Source organism: Sphaeramia orbicularis, chromosome 4 (assembly GCF_902148855.1).
Source record: "Sphaeramia orbicularis chromosome 4, fSphaOr1.1, whole genome shotgun sequence".
In the NCBI taxonomy this organism is placed as follows: Eukaryota; Metazoa; Chordata; class Actinopteri; order Kurtiformes; family Apogonidae; genus Sphaeramia; species Sphaeramia orbicularis.
In genome coordinates, this window is record NC_043960.1 from 10012829 (window position 1) to 10037247 (window position 24419).

The 24419-nt window shown below is 39.0% G+C and overlaps 1 protein-coding gene across 3 annotated transcripts in view; it reads left to right on the forward strand.

Annotated features, from left to right (window-relative positions):
• kank4 (KN motif and ankyrin repeat domains 4) overlaps positions 1 to 24419 on the forward strand; it is a 115624-nt gene that overhangs the window by 78323 nt on the left and 12882 nt on the right. For all 3 annotated transcript variants that reach the window (XM_030132184.1, XM_030132183.1, XM_030132185.1), the window contains exons 2-4: positions 10206 to 10279; positions 10847 to 14332; positions 18018 to 18111. In XM_030132184.1, the coding sequence (XP_029988044.1) occupies positions 10261 to 10279; positions 10847 to 14332; positions 18018 to 18111 (3599 nt within the window). In that variant the 5' untranslated portion in view covers positions 10206 to 10260. The remainder of the gene's footprint in view (positions 1 to 10205; positions 10280 to 10846; positions 14333 to 18017; positions 18112 to 24419) is intronic.

The window sequence follows — 24419 nt, forward strand, 5'->3', positions numbered from 1 at the left end:
GTTTACTGTACAACTGTGCAATGTGTTAAACAACAGCTGCATTTAGGCAGTGACAATGCAATGATTAAGGCTTGGATGAGGCTAAAATAAGAATGGGAAATGATGACTGTCATAACAATAAATGAGACACACACTGGCTTGCTACATCAGTCCCGACTTCTTCCCCTCACCAAATGTTACAGTTATTCCTATATAACATTGTTCAAAGATTGTTTGTCGCCTACCTGAACATCAATCGTTTGAGCTTCTTCAAACAGTACTGTCGTTTTTCCTGGTTAGGTCGAGCTGGTTCAAGTTGCTTTTACCTGTCATAGTGAATTGAAGCAGATGTAATGTGACATGGCAGCTTTGTAAGTGATCTTCGATGGCAACGTACAACTCACCTTTTGCCCGCTCTACCTGCACATCTTTTTTCTGTTTGCACCAACTCTCATACTCAACTCTGACTGCAAATTCCGAAATTCCTCCTGCGCAATATTTTTCTCATTTTTCCTCATTTGTGTCACAGATTTATTCCCTTTTTCCCTTAGTTTCTGTTCCTTCTCTCAATCTGTCTTCCATCCCTACACTCTACAATTGTCCCTGCTGATTTTACCCCTTTTCAGCACTCTATAACATCTGTTAATGATGACACACAGCAGGAACAGTCAGACATGCCACATGCTAATTAGCGGTAGCAGTTACTTCACTATCCTCATTAATGCCTATGAGGGGAAGTAGCCAGAATGCTAACGTAGCTTCAGCTAGAAGCAGTTGGCTGTGTGCTCCAATGAATAATAGATGACGTGTCACTTCCTTTATCACTAATGAAAGCAGGCAGCTGCTCCTCGAGCTGGAATACCACTTTGGGGCATGAGGAGATCTGTCTAAAAAAATGGGAGATACTTTCATTCTCTGTATGCATGAGATCAGGTGATAGTAAGCTGATAAGAAAACAGTTGCAGGGAGGGCATGGCATAAGGGTTATCAGTCCTTAAGCAGATGAATGGTAGGTAACACCAAGGCCATGTCCACACTAATGCAGATAAAGTCTGAACTTGACAGCTTGCACTGATATTGGTCAAGTTAATAATAATAATTTATTTACCCTCTAGCTCTTTCTGTGGAGTTTCCTCCATTGTATTTTAAAATAGACAATCATAGCTTTTATACAAATCACATTTCAGTGACAACCTGATTGAGGGTCTTAATATAGTAGCCTTTAAACCTGCCTCATTGGTTAGCAGACCTGTCATTTTAAGACCAGCCGTTCAATCACTGTTTTACATTCTATCATTGTGCTAATAAAAGTAGAATATGTAACAGTATCAAAGTCATGAGCTACATGTAATGATTATTTTCATTGTCAGTTTACCTGTTGATTATTTCCTTGATTTGCCAGAAAGATAAGATGGCCACAAATGTTTAGTTGTGTTTGCTCCACAACCCAAATATATTCAGTTTACTGGCATATGCTCCTTTTCCACTCCCAGAACCAGCTCAATTCTTCACAACTTTTTTTTTAGCATTGCCAGTTCATGAGAGCAACCTTTACTGAGGTTTGAAGTGGGCCAAAGTGATTCTAAATGTGGACTGATCATTCCAGAATCATCACTGCATCAATACATATGTATTGCAAGGTGGAATATCAAACAAAGCTAACAGGAAACTAGGGATGCTCCGATACCGATACCAGTATCGGGCATCGGCTCCGATACTCAGTGTGTGTATTCGTACTCATACTCGTAAAAGTAATCCAATACAAATGCACTGATACCACTTACGGCCGTGTGACATTCACAGTTCAGTGCAGCAGGTACGAGGAGGAGGAATAATGTGTGGGGAGTGTGAAGAGTGTGGAGATTTTTCGAAATAAGCAACGGTGATAAAAGTAACGCTGACTGCAAGTAATGTTAAAGACACAGACAGATACGGACGCAGCGTTCTGTCCGTCCTCTGCGTACATTCCATCCATTTACCAGGTGTTGGTGGAGACAGAGAATATCACCGGGACTACAGAGCGGTGCGGACCGCCGCCAACAGAAGTGAAAATGAAACATATCACTCATTTCTCTTTTCTCTACCTGCAAAAGCTAAGCTTTTAAACCTTACCAGCGAAAATGCTGCAATATTAGTATCACAGTAGTGTTGCCTCTGTTGTCTCCATGTTTATTATTACTGACTTTCTTCTTCTTCTTCTCCTTCTCAAAAAAAAACCTTTACTCTTCTTCGTGGTATTTGTCCAGTATGGTTAATTCAGAGTGGCGCCCCCTGGTGGATTAATTGAGAAACGCTCATTCCAACACATTAAATGTCAGTAGCAGCACTTTTTTTCCAGTCAGACTAATAACAACAACAATAAAGCACATTTACAAAAGGAACTAAGAACTGGAATGGGATTATTAAGTACTCGTATCGGTACTTGGTATCGGCAAGTACTCAAATATAAGTACTCATACTCGTACTCGGTCTGGAAAAAAGTGGTATCGGTGCATCCCTACAGGAAACCTTGGAGAAAATTTTACTACACTCCATCTTAATGAATTAATCATGGATTTGAAGTGTAAATAACTATATTCTCACAATAAAGTGTTTCATTTTATAAAGAGGAACTTGATTTTAAGTCCCATCCTCCACAGTTGTTGTATTGCTTGTAGCTGTAGTTGCACTGACGATGTCACAATATTTTAAACTGTATCACTATGATGACCAGCTGCTCTGAGCAAGTATTATCCCTGCAGTGCTACGTGCTAGCCAAATTAAGTGAAGCTGTGTCGAGTCCAGGCTAGTCAAGCTCTCCTTACCAGCAGGGTAAAAGAGACATCAGAGAATAATCCAGAAAATATTCCGTTTTAGGAAGACGGAATCAGAAAATTATTTTTTTCAAAATAGTTTGTGATGAATTTAAAAGTCGACAGGTAATCAGTGCATTCAATAATTTCTGCAGCTCGAGATGTGACAGACCATAACTATATCCTGTTGAGGCACATTGAATTTTGAGCCAGTGTTATTGGGATTTTTGACCACTAAACATTATGGACTCATGGCATAAGTGGATTCTGGATTTGTTTGTATTGTTTAGGTTGTGTTCGATACCTTTTGTAAGCTCTGCTGAAAGGGTTGCATCATTGATTTTACTTTACGAGAGACATGGCTGGAGGTGTGAAGTTATTTGTCTGTTGATGTGGAAAAACCAAGTTGGAGCCTGTGCTGACAACAACTCAGCAGCACAAAGGACTGCGACGACTGAAATGAAAAAAAGTACATGCAATCACGCTATGAAACTCAGCTGTGTTCTGTTTTTTCTGGCTGTTTTTCCCTGATTGCGGTTTCGTTCTGTGCAAGCGTGACACAATACAAAACAACAGTAAAGTAATAATTGGCAGTGACACAATGTGACCTATCTGTGTTAGACAGAAAGGTACTCTAAGGTCACTTTCCACATGCATCCTGTCTGGTCTGAATCATCTTTCTGAATGTAAGTGCAATCCTTGGACTCTGTGATGTTCTTAAAACTAATTTCCTTGTTTGAGGTTTTCTTGTAAGGGGATAACAAATGAGGAATCCTGCAACAGAACATTTAAAAGACGTCAGATTGTGCCTTTTGGTTTTTATATATAAAATTTAGCTCCTATTGTTTGCCACGAGCAAGAGGAGAAAATCATTTCTTCTCGGAGAGGGAGAAAGTATTAGAAGTTCAAACCACAGATTGTAGTTTTTGTCTCTTTTGTGCTTGAAATTGAATGGCAGTAAACTAGACACAATTTTAGTATGAATAAATTAGTGTTTCAATCATAGATGAACTCTCTATAAAAGTATCCTGGAGCTCACAACCTTCATTTTCACTTCTTCAGGAGAAAAAAATCAGCTTGAATAAAGCCTATACACTTATTTTTTATTCCTCTCATACTCTCTGTGGAGTTGAAAGCCAGATGTTGTGGAGCACAAAGGGAGCAATCTGGCCCCTTCTGAATACAGACACTGTCCTACTGGGCTAGACTAGATCACACTGGAACAGGACTGGACTGAATGTGTCTGAGTGAGGACCTAGAATAGACTTGAATGATGTTTGGTGACGATTACAGAAAAATTGACCCAGAAGATGTATTCTAGTAGTACATCATCGCTGTAATGTTCTATACATAGACAGAGATAATCTTAGGAAGTAGTGGGATAGGTCCGACTGTGCTCAAATAGCAATTTAGAGCAGAGGGATTGATCTGTTCCTGCGGAGCACACAGACTAAGCCACTGCGATATCAGATAAGTGTCTCCTAATTCCGTTGCTACAATCTGGATGCTAACAACATCCTTCATTTGATCTGGTTCAGCAATCAGAGAGTTTGAAGTTCCCAGTTGTCTTGTCAGTGAATGTTCCCAATTTTCTCAGTTCACTGCTCTGAAGTATCTCTGAAGCTCTGTTCTGCAGTGTGGTATTATATAAAATTGTCGCTTACACCTGCGATTCACTAGACTGAACTAATTGCACCATCAGCTGGGTCCCCATCATAGAGAATGTCTTCAGTGAAATACAGCAAATGGGCAAAATGGTTAAGGTTCAATGAAACCTACTGGAAAAAAAAACATAAAATCACTGGTGACGGCTTTTATTGTGTGGTGCGTACAATCTCTGAAGGTGTTAAAACGTCACAGGACAGGCTTTACTTTGGGCTAGCATGCATTTGATAATGAAAAAGACGAGCATCCACTTCACTGAGAGGAAGCTTATTTATAATTCGGCTAATTCTAATGAAGCAAACCTGCTTAGTGAAAGCTTTTAAATCCTGCAAAACCTGCCTGGCTCAATGACTTTTTCGCGAAGAGATTAAAATGAGACCAAGTGGTAGAATGGCTCGAGTTTCTAGTAAAAAAATTGAACTAAAATTGGCTGCAAGTAATATTTGCACTTGTAGCAACATTCCCAAATGCTTCTTCTGCAGTAGATTTTAGTGTATAATCCTTCGCATTGGCGTTTTAATCTACATCCCTGTGTTTGCCACCACATGTGCTCTCATTTACATTTATTTGTGACTCTCAGGTTGTGAGTTGGTATACTAAGCTGGACAGTCTGGCTTACATTCTCAGGCTAGCACAGGAGTAAACAGAGATAGCCAGTCCCATGTCAGGACAGTGATAAGGACTTGACCTCTTTTATTAGGGTTTACCAGCCTGTTTCCATCCCTCCTGCTGCTGCTGCCGGTGCTTGCCATTTCCCATTACTGATTTCCCTTTTACTAATAAATATAGTCATATTTAGAAGTGCAGCTGCAGATGGTGCACAGAATTTCATGTGCGTACGACACTGACAGATCATTATGTATTCTCATGTAAGTTTTTATTCATAACATAGATCACAAGGCCAAAAGTGACAGAAGGAGTGCTGGAAGACGGGGAAACAGTAAACGCAACAGTAAAGCACTCTGTATGTATGAGATATGAGTGTGCACAGCCACCACTCCCATCTCAGCTTCTTTTTTTCTCACCCACTTTCTCTCTCCCAACCACCCACCTCCTGTCCCCAGCTTGTATTCTCCAGTTCCATTTCCTGTTGGCCTGTCTTCTATCTGAGCCTGCTCTGTGTCAACGTACGAAACTAATTCGATCTCCTTTACACAGGCTTTCTAATATAATGACCCGTGACATTCAATTAATGCTTTTCCCCTCTCTTGGTAGGTGGGTCAGCTGTAATTTCATGTGTGTTTGTCTGCTATGAAATATGTGTGAGTCACTGAGTGGGTGTTTGTATAATTTGAAAAGGATGCCAGCCAATGAAACCTCGCTTAATACCAAAGATAAAGACCTAAAAAGTATTATGGGGATTGCATTAAGTTCGTTCACAGTGTATCTACTGTTTATTATCTTTATTGGGGTTTCTATGCCTGATGACATTTAAAAACACACAAGCTGTCAGTACGAGCTCATTAACTATACTCCCATTACTCACGTCGTCTGGGCTTCACATTAACAGCATTGTTGTCTCTTGACAAGCTGTTACACTTATTGGATAGGTGTTGAAAGTCCGTGCCATGTCCTTTAAGAGGTTACGCACACGTGTAAGGGTAGTACAATATTTGCTGCTCAGACTTAGCAGCTTTTTCAAGCATATAGAGGCGTGACAAATTAAGGGAAAAACTAACATGACGTATCTTATTAAGGCCTCGGTTCAATATGTGCCTCCAGAGCCAATTCAGTGTGCTGTAAAAATTGAGTCTGCAAGCCTCTACAGCCACCATTTTTCCTAAAGATATCCCCTTGATTGGTGTTTTGTTGTTCGGTTGCTTTCCAACTCATCAAACCATTCAGTTACAACTTGTGCTCAATGGACAGAGGCATTGGCACCCTGGAAAAAATTGCTCCCATGAGTTTTTTTTTTTTTTTTTCTTTTTTTTTTTCATTTAATTTGTCACACATCTCTGTATTGCACATATATACAGTACAGTGCAAAAGTCCACAGCCAACATTAGGTTTGTTGGTTTAGTACAGTTCTAATGATCCCACATATATTAAGATCACTTGTATGTTTATAACCTGGTGCTACCTTTTAGGGTGACAATTCAACATCTGTCCAGCGAGTGCAGTTGAAAAATAGCCATGAGGTAATCTCTGGTGCATTTACAGCGATGTGAATTAATGTACAATGTTCCTGTTAAATAAACAAATAAATAAATCTGGATATATGTGAAGTATGTACAATAGTAAAAACAGAACTTCCATTGAAAAATCAGCTTCTATAAACCAAAGTGGTAGTATTTAGTGTGACCTCCCTATACTTAACATATCTTTAACTCTTATGTTCAGAAAATATGAGATTTATTACATTAATTTTCTGATGTTTTATACCAGGTTTTATTCAGTGTTTGTGCTGCTTCTTATCATAGGGACAATTTTTTTTGTGTGTGTCTGTGCACATATTTTCTGTATTTTTTTTTTTGTATGTGAAGAAAAGAGAATGAGAAATAAATATCTATGCTCATTTCAACCCTGAAAAAAACAACAAAGCTGGAGGTGGCCTAAGACTTTTGCACAGTACTGTACTTCAAGTATTAAAGAATATATATACACATACATGTCCTGGTGAAGCTAGTATCAGTATCAATTTATATTAGTGCAGCATTAATGAGCTTTTGGGTCATGCTTATTGATCCCCTAATCCAGTGTACATTGTGTATTATTCATAGTGGGACTTCATTTAATTCCAGTAACCTGCTAGTAGGACTGTGTGTTTACAGGATCATGCATGCATGAAGGATATTTAGCCTGATATTATCACTCATCATGTAATTATCTGTAAAGCTCAGTCAACACAGCACAAATGTTGTGTTGTTGCTGACCTTCATTAACCACAAAAGTATTAGGAGTGGCTTTAATTAAGAGAAGAAAATGAGACCATGTGCACTGTAGGGAAGGTCAGGTTGACTCTGTCTTTCTCATTAGGGAAATTCCTTACACTTCTATCAAATCATGGATCACTAATGTATGTGACTTTTTTGATCTTTTCTGTTATTGCTGTACCTTCTACATCTTTATCTGTCAGGCTGTCAGCTACACTCACACTTTCACTAACTCATCTTTTTCTGACACTGTAAACTGTATTTGCTCTATTGCCCTTCCTGTACTTTCTGTACGTCCCTTCTCCACTGTCACCCATCTACTTTTGTCTCTTCCTTGGTAATGATCTAATTAAGGAAGGTTCTGTTGCCTGCCCACTGCATATAATTGCCAGCAGTGTCTGCCTGCATGTACTCCGCAATTACATGCGACATTCTTCTGCTCCAAAATCAGCTAATTAAGCCTTAAGGACAGAGAGCTGATTGTAGTCGCATGAAGTTTCAAGGCGATTCAGGAATCCTGTCATCTGCACTCCTAACACACTCAGAAGTCATGAATTGAGGAATGGTTGTCATGGCAGCAGTCACACGGTGTCAGTTCGTGTGCAGTGGGTGTCAGTCCGTTGACCTGTGTGTGTGTATATCTGTTCATCTGAAACAAAGACAACAACCCTGCTTCAGGTCACCAGTTGTTTTCATTATAAAAGCTCAATCATGAAGACAGGAGAGGAAACAAATAGAGCCTGTCATAGTTCCTCCTTGGGTTCCGAGGTGGACCGACTCTCATTTTGATTGATTACATTGCCGGCTCACGCAATGCCTGGCCAGAAATATGTCCCCAGTCAGCACTGAACACACACAGATTACCATGTGAGTACTCCAAAATATAGGCTATCTGTACTAACCCATAAATATATCTAAATATGCTATGGCGGATGCCTCAGTGCAGTTTTGTTATTGTAATTAATGATAGTAGGCGAGTGTGTCAAATAAAAATAAAGTTTGCGTTGGCTTTGGAAATATCATTCAGTGCAAGATCAATTGGAAACTTGAAAATCCTCTATAGTGCAGTGGGGAAAAGAGTGACAAGTTGATCAGTATTTATGTTTTAGGGTGTTTTTTCATTATCACATACTTTTTGTAGCTCGCAACAACGTGAAACATTATGCTCTCGTTCTGTCTGCAGATATCAGAGCAGTCATTTCAAATGGGAAAATGCCTTCTGAGAGTCAAGGTTTCCATATTCCCACAAGACCTTAATGTTTCTACACCCAGAAAATATAAAGATCTAGAATTAAACGAGAAGTGACAGAGGCAATACCATCAAACAAAGCCAAATCTTTTAACATCTTCAGGTTGGAGTAAAGCTCTTTAGGAAAGATTCCTGAACTGCATCTATAGTAACCCTTTTAACATATACAGTACATATGGTGTACCACCGACTAAAACTAATGGAAATGCTAATTTGTGCCTCCAATAGACATCTATGTTTGAACTCCAACTCTTATTAAACTAGAGCCTCAGGCATTCATACACTTTGTCTCTTACATATTGGATATTTTCTCTACTGACACTAATGTGCATGGAAATTGCGTGAATAATGTGTGCCTATTTGCTAAACAGCCTCAGAGTTTATATTTGGCTGTAAGGTCTTAAGTGTTCATTTAATATGGATTTGATTGTGTAGCTAACTCAAGGTTGGTTGAACCCCTGGGTTTTATTATTAGTATTGGACATTTTATTAGGAGGCTTTACATAAGCCTTTAAAAGTTTTGACTCCCCTCTCTGAATTGTTTTCCATTTCACTTACCTCTGCAATGAACTCTTTGTGTAAAAAAAAAAAAGCGAGAGAAACCAGCTCTGATTTCTTGGCTCTTTCAACTGGAACAAATGAAACAAAGTGATTCTAAATGGAACGTGTTCCCCTCTTTGGGTCGGTTCGGTGTTGTTTTAACGTTACAATGGTTTTCAGGTCCAGCACAGCAATGAAAATAAAATTGAAGTTAATGAATTTAATGGTGCTGCTTTTACTTTTATAGTGCTGTTTGCTGGTATTTGGTATAAACTGATTTATTTGTTTCAACCGAGACTGCACAATAATTGACTCCAAATTTAGATTATGTAATATATTGAATTCAAGCTCCCTATTAGTCTAATAAGAAATGAAATGATTCTCTCTCACTTCAGAGTAATTGTCTGAACTGCTAGTACTACTGCTCTGTGGTGCATGCAAAACAATTCTTATGTGCTCATTTGCCAGAAAAATATGCTGTATTTTGTGCATTAGGTAATTCATGTGAAGAAGACGTCATGTGGGAAATAACAAAGATCTTAGATTATATTTGACATAACATACAACGTCAACATATTTTGCACTCTTTTTCCTTGCACCATTGCCAAGACTTGTGTATGGTCTTGATTAACTTAGAGGATACAAATTCCATTTATTTGGCTATTTATGCATTCATATTGCACCAAGTTAAAAAAAAAATATATCTCAAGGAATGTTTCATGCTAAGGTCGAGATTTTACAGTATTATACTGAAAAACTCAAATACCCTTTGAGTAAGTGGCAACAGTGGAAGGAAAACCTCTTGTGCCTCTCTATCTCATGTCAAAGAGACAAATATTCTTAACGTTGTTGTCTGAAGTCAGTGAAAGTTTGTGTTATTTTGCCTGGTTTACTGAGCTGAAAGAAATTACTTCAGTGGTCTACACAAAACACTGTGTCTAGCTGAGCATCATGTAGAAACTCATCCAAGCGCCCATTTTCTCTCTTGTATTTTCTTCTTGGTTTGCTTGCAGTGTGTTAATGACACTTTCTTGTTGTAAGTTTTATCAGACTGTGGCAGATAATATTTCATGTTCTCACAGCTCTTCTCATTCTGTTTTCATCTAGGTTGCCAGCTCCACCTGTAGCAAACACAAATCGATGACTGAGAACTCCTCCTCCCATGATGGACAAGAAAAGTGGTGAGGATGATTTAGCATGACTTTATACAGTGACATGTTTATGGAACAGATCCTTCATTTCCATTACAGTAGTATTACTAGTAATTATTTATGTAGAACATTTTTACTCATTACAAAATACAGAATGTGAATTGTAGGTTAAACATTTAGCTTTGTAGCCCTGTTAGACCTCCAATGCAGCCATATATTTATTTCCTTCAGGTGATAACCGCCCCCTGTCTCATACTGTATTCATAACTTGACACAGTATGCATAGCATTTTGCATGCTGATTAGTTTGTTTTGGCGCAGTCGCTGCATGATAATTACTTCCCGATAAGTGATATGGTTTTACATAATGAAGCGCCATGTGTGCGGTGCAGCACAGACTGTCTGTACAAGTGGGTGAGAAGGAATAATAATGCTGATGATTATCTGTGATTTAGGTCCTTCTCATTTTGTCGAGCAGTTGCACATCTTAGTCAATTTTAGTTAGCTGTTGCCATTACTGTTGTGATTACTTGTAGTAGAAGCAGAAGGTGGAGGAGCATAGATTTTTCTTTATTGATTTATTTATTTTTTCTCACAGCCAACGGCTTTCAGACCAAGGGCAGTGAGGGCGGTGTTCAGAGGAAGCAGCTGCCCTATTCAGTGGAGACTCCGTATGGCTTCCACCTGGACCTGGACTTCCTCAAGTATGTTGATGATATTGAAAAAGGTAACACCATCAAAAGGGTCCACATCCAGCGCAGGGTCAAAGGTCCACCCAAGTTCAGCACTCTGCCACGAAATTTCAGCCTCCCTGGACATGGGGTCAGACCTCCACCCAAAGAAAAAGACACCACATGGTCTGGAACATCCACCCTGGGACCCAAGCCTAAATCACGCGTGACAGAAGTCCAACAGATCTTTGACTTCAGGGCGAGTGATGGAGGGTCTACAAGCCAGAGCATTAGGGGCACAACTGGTCTAGGAACTGGCTATGTTCCTCCTAAGCCCAGAGATGAAGTATCTGCAGGAGCTCGGATTGTTGAAGAGAAGTCAGCGACAATCCAGAGTCGACCAAACCTGCTCAGAGCATCAAGCATGCCCATCACCCTACAGCAACGAAAAGGCTCTGACTCCAGCAGTCCAGACCGAATTGTGGGAACACCAGAGAATGGCTCAACAGAGAATGTATTCCGCGCTTCACCGGACGTAACAGAAAGACGATGTGTTCCCCAAGATCGGGCAGGACTTCACCAGCAGATCACAGTGGCACTGAAACGGGTCAGGGAATTGGAGGAACAAGTCAAAACCATCCCAGAGCTAAAGGCTCAGATCTCTTCACTGAGGGAGGAGAGAGAGAAGCTCCTGCTTCAGCTTCAGGCTCAGGTGCAAGCCACCTCATCCTCTACACCACCCCCAAGTTCTGAAGCTGGGACACACACTCAACCACAAGGACACAAGATGTCACAAGAGTTTAAGTTAACTCTGATGACTCAACCCACTGGGGGTTTAGAAGCTCCACAGAGTCAGCCAGAGAAGCCAGGAACAGAGAAAGAGAAAGTAGATATGACAGAGAATAGCAGAGTGTTACAAAAAGAGGGTGAGATAAATCAGGAAGCCATGAAGAGTTCCCCAGGTCAGGGGAAAATGTGTCGGATGTCAGAGCAAGGAATGGAAGAAAAAACATTGCTGTCAGAAGAATCAGACAAACAAAAAGAGACATTAGAGAGTCCACTCGAGCATGCAGCAAAAAAGCTATCACGGGATATTGCAGGACAGGAATTAATATCACTCAGGGCGGCTATAAAAGATGCAAAGATTAGTAGTTGTCAAGATGACAGCACAGCAGAAAGAGGAAAACCAGCGAGTGTTCAAGAAGACAAAGACAGTACTCAGAATTTGCAGGAAAAGTTAATGATACTTGAGGCTAAACTTACTCAGGCTACTGAAAAGCTGGAGAGAACTAATTCTCTTTTGAAAAAGCAAATGGAGGAGAACAAGATGAAAGAAGAGAAAATACTACAGCTGAGTGAAGGAATGAGAGTAGAGGTGTGTTCTCCAGAAGCAATTCTCAGGCCAAGAAGAGAGAGCATTGACACAGGGACAGAAACAGAGAAAATAAATGTTGCCAACCAAGAGACAGAGACCGAATCTCCTACTACAGTAGATCAGGGAACAGATACAGAGAAAATCAGTATTGAAGTATGTGTGCCCAAAGCAAGAGCTGGAAGCATAGATCAAGGAACAGAGACAAGTAAAGTTGAACCTCATGACCAGGTGACAGAGATGGGGGCAGAAGTAGCAGCTGTGATGCCACCAAGACCCAGGGCCAACAGCATGGAACGGAGCACAGAAACCGAAAGGGTCATCACTCAAGATCAGATGACAGAGACAGCAGTGGCAGAAAGAGTTAATCAAGTGACAGAAACTGAGAGAGAGGCAGTGACAGACCATCCGATGAGACCGAGGGCCAGCAGTGCCGACAGGGGGACAGAGACAGAGAGAGTGGACACTGTGGACAGGGTGACAGAGACGGAGGCAGCACAGAGGACAGACCAGCAGACTGAAACGGAGGTAGAGAGACGGCAGGACAACAATCCAACCAGAGATGCAGGAACGGAAAGTCAAGTGAGAGAAAGTGCAGAAAGTCAGAGTATACAAGAGGTACAAACTGTGGTCAGTGAAACCGTGGATGGTGGGGAGGTAAATGAAAGAATACAAAAAGATGGTGGGCTAAGTGAAAGTGTCGTAATGAAAGTAGAAACAGAGAGTCCAGTCGTAGTTGTAGAAACCTTAGTTGAACCTCTTCCAGTTTCGGTCACTGTAAAGGAGGATGAGAAGAGTATCAGTTCAGCAGCAGTAGAAAATGCAGAATCTGACACTGAAAAGAAACCTGAACAGATTAAATCAGACATAAAAGAAGTTATACCACAAAAGGTAGTAATTACAGACACTACTGTATCGCAGCTAGTTGAACTGGATACAACAGAGAAGAAAAAAATGAAAGATAGTGATGTTGTATGTGCAAAAACCAAGGACGTTGTGCCCACTGACACTGTCACAGTAGCAGAAAGCACAGTAGTGAAAACAACAGCTCCTGTAAGACCTCAGAGAGGACGCAAACCCTCAGCAGAGCAGCCGCAACCTTCGCCTTCTCAACTTCAGACTGCGCCTGTGCGTCCTCGAAGGGGATCCAGTGAAACTCAAGCTCAGCAGCCTCAACCTCAGAGAGCAACACAGCCCCAAACGCAGGTACCTGACTCACCTCGGCCGGAGGCTCAGTCAGCATCGCTCTCAGAGCCACAGCAAGCCACTTCTGTGCCTCAGGTTGAAGACCACGCTTTAGAACAAAGGTCTCCTGGGGTGTCTAGTGCAGAACAGACTGTATCACAACCTCAGACTAAGGCCCCGAGCCCAACCCCAGCCTCCTCTGAAGCTTCAACCAGGCCAAAGTCTATTCAAGCACAAACCTCTACAACTCGACGGGAGTCAAAAGAGGTCAAAGCACCACAGAGAGGGTCCAGTCTGCCACAGCCTGCCACCCAGAAACGACCAACTCGCCAGGGGTCACATGAGGTCCAAGCTCAATCCCAGGGCTCTCGTAGACCTTCGAGTGAGTCTCAACCACACAAAGATGCCGGTGAAACACAAGCACTGCGCCGGGGCTCGAGTGAAGCAGCCGAGCGTCGCGGTTCAGGTGAATCCCAGACTCCTCGTAGAGGCTCCAGTGAGTCACCAACCTCGCCTGCAGCTTTGGGACAGGTCGTAACCCGGCTAACAGGGCTGCTTGGGGAACAGTGGGCACAGCTGGGGAGCAGCGCTGGGGCTCAACAGACGGCTGCACAGCAGGAGAGCCCCAGCACACAGAAACAGACAGCAGGGAAAAGAGCAGAGGCAGGAAAAGGAGCATCAACCAAGCCAACAGGAAAAGCTGTCCCTGCAGCAACAACAACGGGGAAGCCAGCGGGGAAGCCCGGTCCTTCCAAAATGAGCTCGATTCAGAGTCAGCTGGTCAGCTCCCTCAGCGTCCTCTCTGCCTTCTACTCCCCAGGACAGAAAGCTGCTTCCAGCAAACAGCAAGAACAAGGTAGGCCTGTGGTGTAGTGGTACATACAGTACATTAAAGATATCTGTAGATCTGTGTATCTGTGTCTCACATAAAATCAACTCTAATGGACTGTAATAGAGTCTTTGTATTCTCATATTCATTAAGACACATTTACAGAGTTTAATGTTGTTGTAATTAAAGGTCTACTGATGGAAAACTAAATATAATAATAGTTTGGGGATGGAAAAAGTCAAAATGGAATTAATAAATAAACAGACAAAATCTCTGACATAAATACTGGATAACTGTTGACTGAACATCAAAGCCAAAGCATAAATACGTAATAATAAATTAATCTGGATCTCTGAATATCAAATAGACAGTATTTAAGTATTTAATCAATAAATCCTAAGCAACTAGAAAAAAAAAAAGAAAAAAGGATGCATTTTTTTCCATCTAAGTTGGGAATTCTGTCATGACTGATAGTTTGTATAATGTCCTATCACCAGCTGTTTTTGCTAAATACATATTTTTATCCATGCAACCTCAGTATGACTTTTCGCCTTTGACCTCATCTAAGAAATCTGATGGGACACTTTTCCCTGTGCAATTGCACAACTCATTTGCTATGAATAGTCATATTTACTTATCTCTGTAGGTCATTTAGACAGGTGTCTGTGTTGTGTTGGTCTTAGATCAAGTGTGTCATTTTGTCCAGAACAGTTATTGGCTACACACAACATACATTTACAAAAAAAAAAAAAAAAAAAAATCAAAAAGTTTGTTTTAGCTGCTGTGTTCCAGTGCATTTAATTTTTGCCTGAACTTGAAACCAAACAGTATTTTTTCTGATCCTAAACTGTCATTATATTAAATTCAATTAAATGATGATATATCATTATATATACATAAATATTTGTATTCCAATTCAACATCTTTGTCCTCAATATATGAAGACAGATCATGCATTGTGATGCATCTGATGCAAAGTGAAGCCAAAATATGCTTAGTTTTTCTAGTCTGCTTAGTCTAGACACACCTAATGGTACCAGCTGTCATTCACCTCTATTTATATCCCCCCTCACTGAGAAGACCTTCCATCATAGCCTGAAAACAGATCCATGAGAACCTGCAGGAGTTTTGTTTCCTCTCAGACCTCTTGAGTGACAGTATGCTGAAAAGTGGAAATGAAATTCCACCTTACTGGTGTAGAAAAATTATATATGCAGCAGTGGCCAAAATGATCAGAACACCTGACAGATCTGAAAATATAAACCTTTTTTAACTCCAAAACATGATTTAATTTTATAGCGTTCATAAAACATGCAGATGGTTGCTCTGAGATGAAGTGAGTCCCACTGTTTTATCCACTTATAACTTTGATATTTATTTAATGAGCAGGATAGGTCTTGTACATTCAACAGAATCCCACACTGGTGTCCTCAGACTCACCATCGGCATCAATTTAATCACACCTGACAGTGATTACACAAGGAATTTGTCTTTTTCTGTGAAGGAACGTGATTGTGTGACATTGACAGTGAAATAGGCCTGACTTGTTTTTTGTAGAAAAATGACCTAAATCTCCTTATGATGGCTCTATTCTATGGTTTATAGAGCATTAATGATGACTTTGTAGATATTTCATTTGTTTTGTGAGTATTTTAATGGACAGTTCAACCTCTTAAATAATTTTGGCCACCACTGTACAATGCAACATAAAACAAAGTACACTGTTTGTTTTAATTGACTTAACTAGATAGAAATTTGACACTTCTGTTAAACCTACTTAAAGTTCAAGTGTTTTTCTTCAGTCTGTGTGGAATATAACACCTTGTAGATGATTTGCTAATACTCAGTTCTAAGTGTCAGACGTCTAATAAACTGTTCCTTCTACCCATATGACATTCACTGGTGGATGTTAGTAAGCACCATTGAAGGGCCATGATTTCCCACTTCTAACGTTATAGCCAAGAACACACACACGCTGGCACATACACATATAAAAATGAACACTTAGTTACAGTACACAGGTGAATGGATTGTTAAGCTCCGACCTTTACGCTCACTCACATCAGATGGAAGATGCCTCTCTCTCTTGATGTCTGACTGTTCTTTTTATGGCCCAGGAGTTCAGAATCACACACACACGTATGTTCAGAGTTCACATAAAGTTCACTGTGGGGGCATAGCATGGGAGAGTGCTTTTAAGTGTTTTGTCTGCCAAAATATTCTGTATGTATTCTCCCAAGGATTTCACAGTTTCTTTATAGTCGCTGGCTACATTTCTAACATCTGCTGTCCCCTTCCTAAACTCTTTTAGCTCAAATTACGCCGGATTTCTGCAGAAACACATCGGTAACCCTTGCTCATTCTTGTCATCAGAGACAGGCTGAGCTTTGGAGATTTGTACAGATTCATGCAACGTGTTTTAGAGGAGGTTAAATCACGCTATTCTTTTTTTTTTTTTTTTTTTCAGTACCAAGAGGATGTATTAAAATGCAGGGTTTGTCCAAAACTTCCCTCGTCTGTGCTGATTTCCTGTGAGAGATACTGGATCTAAAAGCATCATTCTTCTTAGAAGGTGGTGGTTGCAGGGATCTTTTCAGCTGGTGGTTTTTGGCTCAAAGCCACATCCTTGTGTCCCTGCATAAAACATGACAGAGCCTCAGCACCTTGTCTGCTTTTAAGCACAACTAAGCAGTCATACTGGGCTTGAAGCCAACGGGAGTCAGCAAAACGCCCGTGCAGAATCAATTATAGGGTAGTTACATACATAAGTAGGCCTGACAATGTCAAGGTTGTATGTTGTCAATAAGGCTTATATGGCGACCTGTGCCCATATTGCCCTGGAAATATTGGCTGGTCGTGAACTGTGGTTGCAGGGGTAAAGTGTCACTAACTGTCAAATGAGTCAATCCAGGTGGTTTTCTTGATAGGAAGTCACTAATACAGGGTGGGGAAGCAAAGTTTACAATGAACATTTAGTTGTTTTTTCTCAGCAGGCACTATGTCAATTGTTTTGAACCCAAACATATATTGATGTCATAATCATACCTAACACTATTATCCATAGCTTTTCAGAAACTTTTGCCCATATGAGTAATCAGGAAAGCAAACGTCAAAGAGTGTGTGATTTGCTGAATGCACTCGTCACACCAAAGGAGATTTCAAAAATAGTTGGAGTGTCCATAAAGACTGTTTATAATGGAAAGAAGAGAATGACTATGAGCAAAACTATTACGAGAAAGTCTGGAAGATACTATTAAAGAAGAATGGGAGAAGTTGTCACCCGAATATTTGAGGAACACTTGCGCAAGTTTCAGGAAGCGTGTGAAGACAGTTATTGAGAAAGAAGGAGGACACATAGAATAAAAACATTTTCTATTATGTAAATTTTCTTGTGGCAAATAAATTCTCATGACTTTTAATAAACTAATTGGTTATACACTGTCTTTCAATCCCTGCCTCAAAATATTGCAAATTTTGCTTCCCCACCCTGTATATATGATTTTCTTAACAAAAAGAATGTCATGAAAAAGGAAATGTACAGTTTTTTCTCTCAGAATGTGTTTTTTACAGTATCTTTTCTGTTCTGAGTATTTGCCAACATTATTGTCCATATTAAAATCCACAAATGTCTGATACATTTTTCTCACTCTTTGTCCTTCTTCATCTTTCATCTTCTACTCTGTTTCTCCTTCTCTGTATCCCCCCTCACCAGGTCTCAAATCTATCATGAAGAAAAATGGTGTTGCTGACAAACAAGGGAACAAAGGCACCAAGAAAAACCTCAAGTTTGTCGGGGTGAATGGAGGGTAAAATCTTCATTTTAATCAACATCCAAATCCATTTGATTAATGTGTTTATGTGGTGTGTGTTGCACATTTTTGCAGATTTGCTTAAAATGCTTATATTTCAACGGGCGGATTACTTTTTAGATTGTCCCATAATTGCAGAGTAATTAGATGTGACGTTTTCTGATTTTTTTTTTTTTTTTAATCTTCAGAAACAGGGATTACTAGTATTTATTTGTCAAGTTTAACAGGGCTTCAACAGGATTAGCCAGTCTAGCCCGACAACTGTAGGAAATTACTCCAAGTAAATCCTTGTAAAGTGACGTCTGTGTGTTGTTTTACTTGTAGAAACTGCACAAGAAAACAAATGCAAAGCAATAAACACAGGTGTTCCCTTCTCATAGTGTTAAATAATAGAATGGCAATTTAATAATGAATGAATGAATGATGCCTCTTGTAAACAACAAGACACCAAAAAATAATACAAGTCAGTTTTGCAGTTGAGCAATAACAGTAAAATGTAAAGTCAAATTAATCAGTCAATATTTGTACAGTTTTGATCATTTAACATAGTTGCTTACATGCTTAAGAAAAGGGCAGTCACCTATAGATAGTATTTTGCAAAAGTCTTAGGCCACCTTTACCTTTGCTGGTTTAATAAAGTTCTAATGACCATGCATTTGCATTTCTCAGTCTGTATTTAAATCCAATCTGGATATACACTACAAACAAAAACTTAAGGATATTTCTTTTCTTTTTTTTTTTTTGGTCTTTTTTTGTCATTTTTGCCATTTGTAAATAAAACTATGTCTTGTCATTAAAAAAATGTGTTTCAATTCAGTTCACACACAAAAAAATAAAAAGCGCTGTGCAAGAATCCCAACTGAAAAAAATAGCCCAAAAATTAAAAATATCCTTAACTTTTTGTTTGTAGTGTATGTGAAGTATATACAACAGGATAAAACAAAAGTTACAGGGTAAAAACTGCTTCTATAAACCATATTAGTAAGCTTAGTTTTTAGCGATAGAGACCCCCCCTTTGTGCTTGCCATGTCTATAAATCTTTTTTTTTTTTTTCAAACAAGCATCTACATCAGCATAGGACATATGAACTAGTCCGAGGCAGAACAACAAACACAAACATCAAACATCAAACCTCACTCACTAGCCCTCCCAAAGGCTCAAAGAGAAGAACAAATAAATAAAAGAAAATAAAAGAAAAAGGGGGCACATAGACTAACTTTTATCATGAAAAAAGAAATAAATTTGAATAAAGTTTACAGTCTGATGCATAATAGTCTTTTTTTTTGTAAACAGTTATATGATACCAAGGGTCAGTGCAAAGGACAGATATGAAAAAAGAGAGGGAATGAAGAAGTCTACTGGAAGGGGATACCTTGAATGAAATTTACAAAAGGGATCCAAGTTAAAGAGAAATCCCTACGCTCTTTTATCTATTCTGTGTTTATAAATCTTTTGTTCAGACAATATGAGATTTATTGCATTGATTTTCTGATGTTTTATACCAGATTCTGTTCAACACATGTCAGTTGTTTCTAATAATTGTGTTTCTTGTCATGGGGTCAGGGTTCACACTAAAAAGAGCTCATTTAGTTCCCTTTTATTGTCTGTCTTTTAGGGCTGCTGGCTGCACATATTTTTCCTGTATTTTCTTGTTGTAGCTGAAGAAAAGAGAATGAGTAATGAATATGTATGCTCATGTCAAACCTGCAAAAACAACACAGCTAAAGGTGGCCTCAGACTTTTGCATAGTACTGTGCATATAATTTGTAAATATAGCATTGAAGCTAAAAATCTCCAAGAGGAATACACAGAAAATTCTAATAGATAAATATTTATCATTACATTTCAAGCAGCACGACTGTACATTTTAGTCTTGCTGTTAAAGGAATTTAGTAAAAACGAATGGATGCTAATTTATATGGCAATATTTTAGATGGTTCAGATCATATGTTAGTAGTAGTTTAAGCTTTTTTAGTTAGGGTTAGATATAAAAGCACTGTTTTTATCAGTACAATGCCATAGCTATTAAGTTTTAGTCATTTTTAGTTATCGTAAATCATTGTCTGATGTCAAGTGTAACTGAAGTGAATGTGTCTCACTCGTACGCTGTTCGTCACCTAGGCTCATTTGACACACTGCCCCATGTTCGACCTCAAAGCTGTTACTCCAGTGTGAACCGATACATGTATTATGCATTATGTGATGTGTGTGCGTATTTTTTGTCAGGGCTGATGATACCTCAGTGTTTTGTTCGAGTGTGCTTATGTCAGCACTGCCGTTTCCCCGATTCAGTGTGTGTGTTTTGTCTGTGGTTGTGTGCTTGTAAATGTGGATGCATTTTTAGCAGGCAGATAGAAGAACAAAGACATGTCTCCAGGCAGGGAGATTATTCTTTCCGACTGGTGCGTTGCTAGTTATTTGCCTGACACAGTTATAATATGAAGCACCTGTAAACATACATACACGCATATTTTTATTACGTCAGAGGATGTTGTAGTGACTGACTCATTACATCAGGAGAATTGTACCGGAGGCTTAATGTTATTGTATTGTTGGTTGAGTCATAACCAACTGTATTCAATCTAAATACATCTTATTTCTGATTGATGAAAAGAATATGACATGCTCATGAGTCAATTTCATCATCAGAATACCCGTGATTGGCTAGAAAGACAAGATGAGATGCATTTACAGACGTAGGAATGTATACTTCTAGACTTCTATCACTGTGTCTACAAATGAATTAACCCATAAAGGCCCAAGATCAAAATGATTTACTGATCTGAAACGTTTAATACCTATTGATCCGCTAACCCTATCAATACATGTAAATAATTGGTGTAAAATACAGTTTGTCATCTTTTCATGGTCAGATATGACCCATTTGGACGTTCAGAGGCTCCGTAGTGAACGTGGAAACACTGTCATCTTCTACAACACTGATTCATCAGTAAAACCCATGTAGTTGGATCAATGACAAATGTTGTAGATGCTTGCTTACATGTTTAGTTGATGATAATTTGCTGAAAAAAAATCACTTTTTCTTCACTTTTCTCTGTTATAATATAATAACCTTTGAATTTACTCCTAGCCTTTATGAACATCTACATGATCAGTGAATTAGATAAAGGAAAATACCTCAGTTGGACTGAAAAGTACAGGATAAGATTATAATAAACTGTGGAAAAACCCCTCAGGAAATATTAGATTTACAGAAAAATTCAGTTGGAAGTCTACACAAAGCATTTTTGTATGGGGTATAATAATAAGGCAGGAGGAGGAAAAAGGCAATTGATAAGTTGATTTCACCCCGAAACAAAAACAATTGAACCAAACATTGAGTTTGGTCAATGAAAGTGGATGGAGGCACTTATTTTATGTTCAGTAATAATATATTTTGCAGAAAAGATACTTTTCCTTCAGTTTTCTCTGTTTTGATGTAATAACCCTCAACTTTAATATGAGCTTTAATGAACATACAAAATGCATCCATAGTTTATCAAAACAGACACCTTAAAAAACATCTGAGCAAATTTTCATAGTTAGGAGACACTTGCAACCGCACTTTTAAAACGTTTAGAAAAAAAGGAAAATTTAGATGTTAATTTTTGTTCCCTACATAACCATGCAGTTTTTCACATTTTTATGGCAAAAGATGGCACTATAGCTTTTGTTTCTTTTTATGAGCTTCAAGTACTAGTTAATACCTTTAAAATTATGTATTATTCATGTCTCTAGCTTAAATACTTTTTGAATTAGAGTATAAAATGTAGTCGGGCACTCCCTACCTAACCGCGTGACTTGACCCATGTACATGATCAGTAAACTAAGTATAGAAAAATACCTATTTAAATACTTAAAAATACAAAATACAGAGCATAATATTATGATAAGATAACATGAGATATACTTTATTGATCCCCCAAGGGAGAAATTCAAGTGTGTAAAGCAGCATAAAACAGTATGCATCAATACAATAGAAAAATAAAGAGATATAAAAAAAAGTTTGTTAAAGTGGCTAGAGTAAATTATTATTATTAGAGTAAATGGTGGTAAATTATTTAAGAAAGGTTAAAGATATATAGAAAAAATCATTTGGTAACTGCTACGAAAGTAGTACTGGGTCTTTATGGGTTAAAATAACGTCGCCTAGACCAAGTGTCACAAAGTGTGAGAGCACATACAATAGGTTACACGTCTCAGAAAACATTTGGGCAGACTGACATGTTGAATGGCCAGCCATCTGCTCATATCCTCCTCCAACCCATTTTAAGGCCCACCCAGGTGTCATCAAGTTTCACTGCTACTTTGATGGACAGGTGATGTCTACACACTGTTCATGAATGAGCTATTCAATTTGCCTGGTATGATCGTTGGCAGAACTCATAATGGGTACATGTAAATTCTCTGACGACTGGCTCATAAATCCCAAATATAAAGACTGGTTGGCTTTTTTTTTAACAAGACATCTGGAAATTAGTGTCTGGAAAAAGTATGGAATTTTGAAATTTCAAATGTATAGGAACCCTGTTTATAGGTTATTATGCTGCTATTTTACTGGTTTTACTCGCTCGCTTGAGATTGCATTGGGTTGCATGTGGCCCCTGAGCTAAAATGAGTTATTGATCCTAATTGTTCTGTATACATGTTCTGGTTTTCTCAACATTCTGCAGTATTCCTGATTTTCCTGGATGCACGAGGTTCTAGTAACTGGCATTGACTCCTGCAAATCAAGGAAATTAGTAGACGTCCCCCCCCCCCCCCCCTTTTCTTACATTCCTGAGCTTCACTGTTTTATGACCTGTTCCCCTTTACTATGTTTTTTCAGATCTGTGGTGAGGTCTGTTCCTTCCTCCCTGTTTTAAAATGATCTGCAAACATACCATAACGGCCTCTCTCCTGAACAAATAATGAATTATCGGGGCTTTTGTAAGGATGTGCTGCCTTGTAAACACACAAAGGTTACAGTATTATGTTCAAGTAAAACAAGATGGTCCACTGGGCTGCTTCTGGTCAGTTACTATTACTATCACTCTCTTTGTATTTCACATTGATTGATTAAATGCAGAATAGAGATGATGTTATTTATAATGTGACTGGGAGCAATATTTTCTGAGGCTATTTGTAAGCCTCCGCCCACATTAGAAAGTCGGACTGCTGTTTGTGTTTGTCCTCTTCGGATGGTCTAACCTATCTTTGCTCTCCCTTGAGCTCCTCTGGAATCTAGGGAATGCTGTGCCCCTTAAACACCTCTCATGGAGTGTGTATGTGTGCGTCTAAAAATAATCTTGAATCAGTGGCATTCAATATAACCTTTATCTGATCATTGGTCTCACAGAGGCTCCTTTATGATACACCTCAGTGATTACGCCCACACTACATGAGCAACCTCCACCATGTTAAATATATCATCAGCTTTCATTACTGGACAAGGCTGGGTTTTGTCCAAGGTTGCATATGTGAGTGAGCAAACAAGCCTATGGATTTTTATGTATATGTTTAACTACGTGAAGGATGTTATGGATCTGTGGGCCAAGGTTATAATATACAAACATCTTTTCATCTCGCGCATGAGTCATGAAAGATCTGTTCGTATTTATCCTACCCTGACCCATGTTGACATTCAACTGCACTATTAGATTTACCTGCTTAAATGTGGTGTTTGGACATTTAATTTCATGTGCTTTCTATTCAGGGAAGAGACATTTACATAAATATTTTTAACTAAATTTATGTTTTCTTGCCTTTGAGGTCATTCACCACAGGCCAGAATATGCCCAAGGGTTTATTCAAGATGATTTCAGTGTCTAAGCCAGTGGTTCCCAACCTTTTTTGGCTTGTGACCCCATTTGAACATCACAAATTTCTGGCGACCCCAGACATTCAAAATGGAGATTTTTTTTTGCTAAAATTAATTTGTTTTTGATCATGTGATAGTTTGCTATACTATGTTCCAAATAAATGTAAATTTTAGGCAACATTGAGGCTATATAATATATATTATTATGGATGGAGGCAGAAAAGCCAGGTGTAGATTACTGCAAAAAGTGAGAATTTTATTTTCCTTGGTCAGGATATGTACAGTCAGTCCAGCTTGTATTTACAAGGCTGACAATTAATATTGAAAAAACAATAATTCAAACTATGAATTATGAAAGAGCTGCAGCATCTGAAACCGACCACAATGAACATTTGAAAGATAAACAGAACCGCAGTGCTTCAGTTTCAGCTTCAGAGTTTGTCATGTCTTTTATGTATTGGGATTGTCTCTCTCAACTCACCATATATTTTTTATTGGTAAGTTG